This window comes from Lolium rigidum, unplaced genomic scaffold (genome assembly GCF_022539505.1).
Source record: "Lolium rigidum isolate FL_2022 unplaced genomic scaffold, APGP_CSIRO_Lrig_0.1 contig_27167_1, whole genome shotgun sequence".
NCBI lineage: Eukaryota > Viridiplantae > Streptophyta > Magnoliopsida > Poales > Poaceae > Lolium > Lolium rigidum.
Genome location: NW_025900074.1, coordinates 434,727 through 445,094, shown reverse-complemented (window position 1 = coordinate 445,094; position 10,368 = coordinate 434,727). Strand labels below are relative to the sequence as shown.

The 10,368-nt window shown below is 41.5% G+C and overlaps 1 protein-coding gene across 1 annotated transcript; it reads left to right on the top strand.

The window, feature by feature from the left end:
• Nucleotides 1-6,741: 6,741 nt before the first annotated feature.
• LOC124680744 (ubiquitin-conjugating enzyme E2-23 kDa) lies at nt 6,742-8,901 on the top strand. The gene is made up of 6 exons (XM_047215794.1): nt 6,742-6,939; nt 7,070-7,149; nt 7,926-8,040; nt 8,122-8,174; nt 8,305-8,433; nt 8,524-8,901. Exons 1-6 carry the CDS (start codon nt 6,896-6,898, stop codon nt 8,658-8,660), a joined length of 558 nt encoding a protein of 185 aa, XP_047071750.1. The 5' UTR covers nt 6,742-6,895; the 3' UTR covers nt 8,661-8,901.
• Nucleotides 8,902-10,368: the final 1,467 nt, after the last annotated feature.

The following is a 10,368-nucleotide window of genomic DNA, read 5'->3' as shown; positions in this document are numbered from 1 at the left end:
ACTCAAAATATGATGATATGATCTTGTAAATATATGGTCTGCCTAGGAATTCTACCTTGCTATATTTTGTAGCTTATTTTTCAACAAATTTGATATGGATGGTCTAAAGGTTTTGGTTTCCTTGTAGCATGGTACTAGATGATCAAATGGATGAAGGGTCTGGCTCGTTTTATAGGTCTGGACAAGCTCTAGTATCATGACACATAGTTGGAGGACTTGTTTTGGTTTGATGAGTAAGATGCTTGGTTGTCATGCATGCCCTCATCCACAGCAATCCTTTGAACACGAGGTGGCATAGCTTGAGATGCAAGTCATGTAGATATTTTTATCCTATATGGCATGTATATTATCCTCTCATATGATTTATTTTTGGATAGCCAAGCAGCATTTGTATCTAAATGTCATGTGAATACTTTTATACTTGTGAATAATGCACCATATCATATATGATTGGATTTATATTATAATATTGGTCAATATTTCAAAATTGAAGGTTATTCCTTAATTTTGGATAGTTTGTGTTTGATTCCACCAAGACATGATCATATGAGTTTCAAAATACTCATAGTTAGTTTTATTCAAATAGTTTGAACTATAATTCGTAATGTAAACAGATTTAGTTGTATGATATTCCATATATTTATTAAGTTATGATTTAAATAAGAATGAGTGGCTTTTATGCACTATAGACCCTGTGGTTTACCATATTTGGTAATAAGTTTAGGAGTGAATTAAATTAAACACAAAGGTAGTTGCTAAATTTTAAGTATTAATAAGTTAGAGTTTAATTCTTAGAGAATGTGTTGTTGTAATAGTTCTAGTTCTTTTTGATCCAACATATGGATCAAATTATGTCTACCTAAAACAAGGGTTTAGCAAAGGTCACATTGAGACTTGATGAGTTTTATTTGAAAGCGCGAAAATTCCCTGAATTTTCTATGCATGAATGCAATGCACACATGTAACATCCCAAGTTTTCAATAAAAGGAACAAGAGAGAGATTCCAAGTATCCAAAAATTTGAGCCAACAAAAACTTTTTCTCGTCATATAGGACTATGCATATAGATCACCTTATTAATTATTTGAGTGTGCCTTTTCCATGATGCTTGCTTATGTGTTTACAATTACTCTAAAACCCTAACAATGATCACTTGATCATCCAAAGTCAAAGAAAAAGAAAATAGAAAAGAAATTATAAAAATCAATTCCACACACACATATGGCCTATGCCATTTTTGCAAAACCTTAACCTAGACCATTTTGGTTTGCACCATTAGTTGTAAATGGATACTAAACACTTATTAACACTTTTGGAAACAATCAAACTCAATTCAAACCAAATTTGAATCAAATTTTTGCTCACATGTGATTATGGTCATATGTGACAATTTCATCATGATACCCACTTTGAGCCCCTGATTTTTGAGATTTTACTTCTACACTTGACCAACTCTTTGCACCTCTTCCAAGACAACATCAAGGACAACAACTTTGCTCAAAACCCCAACCCCAAACTCTGCCTCAAATTCAAATTAAAGGCAAGCCAAGTGGTGACATTGAAACAAAATTAAGATCATATGCAAAATGAAATTTTGCAATTCAACTCCATTTTGACCACCACCACCACCACCACCATTCTACTCCATTTAATATATGATTACAACCCACCAAAAAGATTTGCAAAATTCAAAAATAAGTTTCTTTCGGGCATTTCATCGAACACTTGTGAGGCAGGGCTAGAATTCATGCCCATGCTGGTTTTTGAGAAGACCAAGTCCAAGTTCTGGCACCCCACTGCACCCCTGGAGCCTCAACTCACCTCACAGCACCAGTACCACCACTTGCCTCCACCTCTGCTGGACAAAATCGACCAGAGCATGACCATGCCGTGGCATGGCATGGCCAGCTCGTGCCATCTCCCTCACCTCTCCATTCCAGCCTGCTCCACCTTGTCACACCACTCCCTCTCACTCTCCTGAGCACGACCAGACTCTGCCCCGTCAAAAAATTGCATCACAACGACGAGAACACGACGTGGCCAGACGCGCCCAGGCGTGCACACGCACGCGCCAGTGCGCGCACGGCGAGCGCCCTGGACGCGCCAGAACGTGACGAGCGCCAACGCTCCTCGCATCCACTCACCTGCTCCGCTCGCCAGTCGACGCGCCAGACGACCAGCAAGCTCGCAGACACGGTGGTTTGACCACGGGAGCGCCATGGCCAACGTCATCGTCGACGCGACGCAACCCTGACCTGCAAGCTCCCATCAAACGCGCCATCGCTACAGAGCCCCTTCTGCGCCGCGATCACGCGCGTCATCTTCGCCAGTGCAGCAGCAACCCGACGCGCCCATGCCTTGCCTCTTCGCTACCTTGGAACGGCGACGATGACGGCGACCCTAGCTCCGCTCCACGGCCACCTCCCTCTCCTATAAAAGGAGAACTCCACCTCTCAAATTGAGCACGCAGAACACTTCCTCTCCTCACCACGACTCTCCTCGACCTCTCAATTTGCTCGATTAGCCACCGCACTGCCTCAATCGCAAGATCATCGCCGCCGCCAGTACACGGAGCTCGCCGGAGAAGGAGCTGCCCCAGGTGACGCCACTGCTACCGTTGGCTTCCTCATCGACGACAACGTAGCCGCGCACATCTCCGACGATCGTCGGAGCTCCGACGAGCTCGCCGACCCCCTACCGTCGCCGCCAGTAAGTTCATCTCTCGTCGGCGACGACGACGCACCTCGACCGTGCGATCGCGTTCTAATCGCACGGCTGTTGTTTCCCGTACCGTTTCGCTGGCCACGCCCCAATGACAGGTGGCCCCCGCCTTGTCAGCTGGCCCGTAGAGATACTGGGCCGGCCCATTTTCTTCTCGCACTGCACAGCCCTTTTAAGTTCCCGCCAGCCCACGTTTCAAATTCAAAATTGCAAAATAGAGAAATATATCAATCTGATGGTAACTTTGAAATTTAATTGGGACAAATCTACTGGGCCAAATTTTTAAAATTTTATATATTTGGAAAGCTTAGGAAATTATCTACACAATGCCACTGGATTGTACCCTAGATCTGTTATAGAATTAAAGTGAGAAAATAAACAAAGCAGGGACTTTTCTGCCTTAGAATAATTATTAAAAATCAACCATACAGGCTTTTAAGTTAATTCCAACTCCTATAAATCACATTACACTTGTACTAATTGTTTCTGCAAAAATATGCCATGCTTACTTTGAATGATCATGGCCTAGTTTAATTAAAGGACTTTATGGCTATTTCTAGTCAAAGATATTGTCCAAAACTATTAATAAATCTCATGGGAGTTTTTCTCTCATTTAAATCTTGTCACCAACAACTCAAAATGAGGTAGAGACTCTGGTCAATTAGGTATTATATGATTTGTTGATGATATTAAATCTCTACCATGCTAAGATTAAGGTGTATGAGGTGCTCACGTCATTTAAATCATTTTCTTAAATGATAAGTGTGAAGAGGTTGACTTTGGTCAACCTAGGTCACATATTATTCATGAGAGAAATTAAATCTTAATAAGATAATGAGAGGAAATTATTTCTCTAAGTAATTAAAAGTAACATCTAAATTAGTATGAGAGAAAATTATTTTCTTAAATAATAAGAAAAAACACATCCACCAACTTAATAGTAATGTGTGATGCTAGTTTAAGTGATGTGCATCATGAGTGTGCCTAGTTAGTAAATAAGTTTGGTATGATGATTGTGTACTCCGTATTCGTATTTAGACGCTAGTACCGAGGAGTATCAAGAGGAGGAGGAGGTCTACTTCCAAGGAGAAGAAGACCACTTTGACCAATTCCCCGACCAAGGCAAGATAATACTCTTGCAAAGTGCAAAGCTCACCATGAGCAAGGCATTACCCATTTACTTTATGTCATGATCCTATTTCCCAGTTTTACTTTCCAAGTTTTATTTACTTTTGTTTTATCAAAGTACTTTTTGATTCATGATTCACTTGGTTAACATTGGATTAGTACAAGAGTATCAAAGTTAGCCTAGAAGCAAAGCAAAGTACTTAGCACCCCTCATACCTAGATGCTAGTGCTAAATTAAAAATGACTACTCTAGATGGGAACATGTGTTTGTGAAATGATGATGTTGAAAACCTTGGAATGATGAGTCATTTCCATTGAAAGATTTTGAAGGTGAATATGACATGAATTTGACTTGGTGAAATGGCTAAAAACTGATGATTGAGTCGGATGCAATACCTTTCCAATTTTTGAGTACCCCCACAATACCTGATTATGGGTAAGGCTTAGCTGGAAATTTATGTGTCTTAGTATGGGTTCCCTCTGAACACACATCATAGGGGTTATGCTTGAGGCTGCCTCCGTTGTTGAGAAATGATGTGAATTGAGGTGAATTGTACGGCCAAGCCCTGTGCAGTTCCCGGGTTAACAGTTGGTTTTCACCGGGAGGCCAAGCTCATGGGGAGAGGTGCCTATACTAGGGTGGGTAAGTGAAATGTTAACGGTTGATGATCTGCGTACTGAGTTATGATTATTCGGGGTTTATCCCTGACGGATGTAATCAAATGTTGTGGCACAAGTGTGCAACCTCTGCAGAGTGTAAACCTATTCGAATAGCCGCGCCCGCGGTCATGGACAGTTGGAAAGGCCATACTGTTTCCGTCATCAGAATTTATATCTTTGTGACTTGTGATTTTGAACTTGAACGGTGACTTTGAATTTGAATCACAACAGAGTTGTGGGGATGACACTAATGTTCCCACTTGAGTTAGTTAGCACATGAGAAGTTATCTACTAAAAGGTTTCTAAACTAAAATTGGCTTTATGCAAATAACCTTAGAGCTTAGAACACTCTCAATAGTAATGTTAGTACTTACATTAGTATTAGATTGCGAGTACTTAAAGTACTCACGGCTTTGTCCCTGGCTATTCAAATGGCCAGACTATGAAGCCGAGCAGCAGTACGAGGATGACGATCAGCATGACATCTACCACAATTAGGAGCTTCTAACGTCAAGCGTTGGCCTGTGGACTAGAGAGTCCATTTATCTTTACGCTTCCGCTATGAACTTGTGTTGTTCGTTGATCAATAGATCAACTATTCGTGTAATATGGATCATGTGATTCCAATTTGTAAGACATTATGGTTTGTAATAAATGATGACGGTGATTCTTAACTATTATGCCTCGCAACAATAATATTCCTGGGATTGCGATGTATGACATAATAGGCATCCGGACTTAAAAACCCGGGTGTTGACAACACATCTCTATTTTCTCTTTTTGTAGGCTCTAAATCTGGGATATTACAGAAATTAGGTAGAAAATCCTATGAAAGAGAGAATAGAGATGTGTTTGCTTCTCTATAATATTTGCTCTTTCAAAAGACCTAGCTATAAGAGTCACTCTTTCAAAAGAGCAAATATTCTCCTCTAAAGGATAGAGAGGTGTTTGCTTCTCTAAAATCTGCTCTTTTGGCTAGAGATGCTCTGAGGAGCTCTCGGGCTTGCAGGAGGATTGGCAGCGAGCTCTCGTTGGTAGTCGAGAGGACACGTGGGGCCTTGTCGGTTTGGATGGTTGATGGCGGCTCTGGAAAGTTTCTTGTACCAACAAAGTTTTCGAAACTAAATATAACATCATTTATGTGAGCAAAAATATAGCATAATCGATTATAATAATGACGAAAGGAGGACAGGGGATATGCGTCATTTTTGATAAAGAGAATATTAATATCGAGAGATACCAAATATAATTATGAAGAAGATGTGTTATGGTAGTTATTAGCGAGGTTTCAAAAGTATACTACTCATGCGGGGAGTGGTGTTTTGGAACATGGGAGCATATACTCCCTCTATTTTGGAATTCATCTTACACATATTTTGAATTTCAAAAAAAATGAAACGAAAAATTCGCACGTACCTCTTCACGTGCTACACGCTCACAAAGTTGTTTCATAAAAAATGGACTTGTCATGTGACGTGTGTAAAAAAGACAAAACTCAGTGCTAAAAATAATGTTTTTTACAAGATAAATTTTCTCTTTTTTAAATAGACCACAAAAAATATTAATTTTTCGTGAAACTTGACGAATGCACATATATTATGGAGATGTACATGTAGAATTTTTTGTCAAATTTTTTCGACAACTTGAAATATAATTTTTCGGTATAGGGAGCATACGCACCCGGAAGCCGAATTGAATTTAATGTAGGGTCTTAGAGATAAGGAGGATGACTGATGGAAGCAACGGGGGCAACGTGGCAGTGCCCCATCCAAATCCAAATAATTGTTGGCTGTAGTTGAAGAGAAAGGTTATGACGGAATCTCCTTCATTGATGGCGTGCAAAGAAAACAAGAGAAGGTGGAGTGGTCACGTATGCAAAAGCATGGAATCTCTGGGAATCAAAATCAATCTGCTAGCAGTACCAAACAAGGTTGTATTATTATTTTTCCCTACAAATATATGATACAAATAAGAAAGGTACAGTCCTTGTCATTATGAGATACTAATTCATCCATCTAATCTATCCTCTAGTTCCAGCAACAACTTGCATTATTATCCTGATTAAGAGTTTCACCGTGAGACTGATCCATCCACTAGTGTCAGCAACGTTAAAATAGAAAAATGAATAACCAAGTACCCTGTTCTTGTGTGGACGTAAACCTTTTGGGCGGACTTGTGGAATACATTATTATTTGTTTATGGAGGGATTAACCCTTCCACCACTCCTCCCACCCCTCTTCTTCTAGACTACTGTGCTCCCCATACCACACCACCTGTCCTTGTTCTTTCACAGACACATAAGCTCTGCTCTGCCCAAGCAGAAAATAGGGGGGAGACAGACAGAGAAGGAAGAAAAATCAAGCCAGCCAGCCAGCCAGGCAGAGACCATGTCTTCCCCAAGCAAGAGAAGGGAAATGGATCTCATGAAGCTGTCAGTGAATCCCCTGCCCCTCCTCTTCTACACATCTCATCTCATGAATCTCTGCCCGGCTTTGACTTTGTTGATTGAGCTTTGCTCGGTTCTCAATCCTCTGCCTTTCTTTTTCTGGTTTGCCCGTCAGGATGATGAGCGACTACAAGGTGGACATGATCAACGACGGGATGCAGGAGTTCTACGTCCACTTCCATGGCCCTAACGACAGTATGTCTCCTCCTCCTCCTCATCGTCCCGTCCCATCCAATCCTACTGTTTTTTCTTCTTCTCTTAATTAGGTCTAGATTCATTTGATGAGTGCGCAGTTTGCTTTTCCTGATATATAATTCAAATGAAAGTAGCAAAAAGAGAGAGAGAGAGAGAGAAACTTGTTTATTGATTAGAATGGTGGTGGTACTCGAAGGATTATGAGAGGTGAACTGTCTACGAGATTGTTCCCCTTAGACAGTTTCAGCCTTTCAGGACCAAAAACATAAAATGTTCAGAGAGTAGCTCCTCTGTTGGCGCACGTGCCAAACGTAGAGTTCCACTTGTTTCATGCCATTGTGAGGAGAAAGGATACTCTTGCAAGTTTGTGTCACAAATAATTCTATACCACATCCAGACGACCTGATTTTGTTCTTAGAAAAATATCCACATGGCCTGACTAGATGAGCATAGGCTTATTATTAATCCCAATCAACTGGTAGGTGCTTCGTCCACATCACAGTATCCCCTCTCGATCTCGTGAGATTAGAGTACTGGACTAGTGCCTATTCCGGTCAGCTGTCCAACTTCATCAACACTCGAGTGCTAGTGGATCGAGGTGACGGTGCATTAGCATACACTTGAGCTCTGTAGATGGAGATAAAGCAAGATGAACAAAGAAACTGAATGCTTGGAGTTTCTCTTTGAGAGCTGATACATATTTAAGTTTTATTAGAAAGTTTCAGGGCATATGATGAGTCCATTTCGCAGTTAATCACCCAGGTTCTTTTCTGCAGGTCTTTACCAGGGTGGCGTTTGGAAGGTGAGGGTTGAACTGACGGAGGCCTACCCTTACAAATCGCCTTCCATCGGGTTCACCAACAAGATATACCACCCAAACGTCGACGAGATGTAAGCTCATGACTTTTAGTATTACAGAAAATCACTCTGTTCACCTACTATGTTCATCGTCAGTTCGTCCTTTTTGTTCAGGTCCGGTTCCGTGTGCCTGGATGTGATCAACCAGACCTGGAGCCCGATGTTCGGTAATCGATCTTGATTAAAAAAAGCTAGTAATTGTCATACGCAGCAAGATGTATCCACCTCTGTCTCTGTGTTCATATTAACTAACAAAGAGGGTGCACGTACACACCATTTTTGTATCTTGTGATGCAGACCTCGTGAACATCTTCGAGGTGTTCCTGCCGCAGCTCCTCCTGTACCCGAATCCCTCGGACCCCTTGAACGGCGACGCGGCCTCGCTGATGATGCGCGACAAGAACGCCTACGACCAGAAAGTCAAAGGTTTGATTCGCACCAGCACCTCTGAGTTTCATTTCTATCTAACCAAGTGGATTGATTCCGAACATTAAGCTCCATACTATATCTGTTCAGAGTACTGCGAGAGATACGCCAAGCCTGAAGACGTATCCTTGGAGGAGGAGGAGAGCGATGATGAGGAGCTGAGTGACGCCGAAGGCTACGGCGACGACTCAGCCGACGAGGCCATCATGGGCACCGCCGATCCATAGTTAGCTCAGCCATCCAGCCAGTGATGCAGCAAGCAGGATAATGTTGTCTGTCAGTCTGTACATAGGGTGCACACTTATTACTGATCATGCTGCCATGGCAGATGCTGAAGAAAGTCATCAGCCATCATCAGTCGTTTCGTACTGTGTGTGAAGTCAGTTCCAGTTGAACTAGCTCCCCCACTGTCAGTGTCATGTCGCTGTGAATAACTTTTGTCATTTGGCTGTGTCCAAGTAATGTTTCTTCAGTTGGTCACTGAGCGAGGATCGATCAGGATGTGCCGGCCCTGTGTATTTCCAGTTCATGCGTGTGTGTGTGGCTACTGCCGTATGTTGTCTCTGGGTATTTGTGCTGTATGTGTGCCTAATTATAACTCTAAAAACATGCACAACAATTAACATCATCTCGGTCAAGCTGATTTATAGTCCACTCTCACGGAATAACCAAAATCTAATATGATTACAGTAATAAGCATTAACTTTCAGTCAACACTGTGCAAACGTCCCCCGCAAAAAAAAACACTGTGCAAACGTCAATAAAGAAAAATCCATAGCAGAATCATCCAAAGCTTAAGTAGACAAAATTAATATCACAAACTGGGAGCGACAATTGAATAATAATTAGTTTGTGATGGCACACCTTTAACCTCCATAACTGATATGTTGTCAAACTTTTTTGCTACATAAGCACCTATCATCGCAGTAGAAAATAATAAAAGATCAGTGACTCAACGGCTCCATCTAAGGAAAAAACCAAACTTCATAGATTATCAAGTGAGTCAATGTTAACTTTGTGTAACATGGGCATAAAAAGTATTACCGAGCATAAAGCAGAAATATATGGTATGCTACACAAAGGCATGATCACTACTAGAAAAAGGCTTATAGGCCTAGAACTACCACCGGCGCACCCAAAGATCAGTCCGCCGGCGACCCAATATTTGTTGCACCGGTGGTGCCCAAATACTGTCGGCGCAACGGAAAATTGACGCGCCAAGGATAAGGGTAGACCAGGGCCTGGGCCAGGGCAAAATCAGAGACCCCTTACCCCCAGCGCAAATCTATAGTGGGACGCCGGTGGTAAATTGATAGGCGCTCCACTATAGCGGTGCGCCGGCGGTAAGGCGGGCACACATTTTTCTGTCCACCCCCCACCCCTCCATGGAACACCTTTAAAGTTTGAACAAATAAAAGAAAATGATAGAAATTTTGAAAAATAAAATCCTTCGAGATGCCCATGTATTGTTATGTCATCCAGCATTAAGAAAAATTAACAAACATGAATGTCAATTTTTTTTTTGCAAAATGGCGTTATCTTTCGATAAACGATTTTTTTTGGTTGCATCCGACCTCCGATGAAAACCAATTTATATACAAATGTATCTACGGAAAATTTTACATCCGATTTCAACAACAACCAATTAGATTCCTCAAAATCAAAAAGAAAATATGAGTTATTTAGATTTAAGAAAAAAACTATACTTTCTTTTCAAGAGGCAAAACGTACCACCGACACACCACCGTATTGGTATGTCGGCTGATGGGTTCGATGCATGGAAAACAAAAAAATTCTATCGCAAAGACGAATAAATCCAAGATCCAATCTATGGAAAAGCCAAAATCTAATCTATGAGATCGGCGCAACGAGATATATGAGAACTAACCCTCGTAGATCCAAATCCTTAGCGAGATCAGATCTCGTGGTTAATGT

Bases quoted from the DNA above. Each gene is read 5' to 3' on its own strand.
- LOC124680744 (XM_047215794.1), top strand. From the start codon at position 6,896: ATGTCTTCCCCAAGCAAGAGAAGGGAAATGGATCTCATGAAGCT. The intron at 7,150-7,925 runs GTATGTCTCCTC...TCTTTTCTGCAG, and splicing joins CTTCCATGGCCCTAACGACA to GTCTTTACCAGGGTGGCGTT. The intron at 8,434-8,523 runs GTTTGATTCGCA...ATATCTGTTCAG, and splicing joins CTACGACCAGAAAGTCAAAG to AGTACTGCGAGAGATACGCC.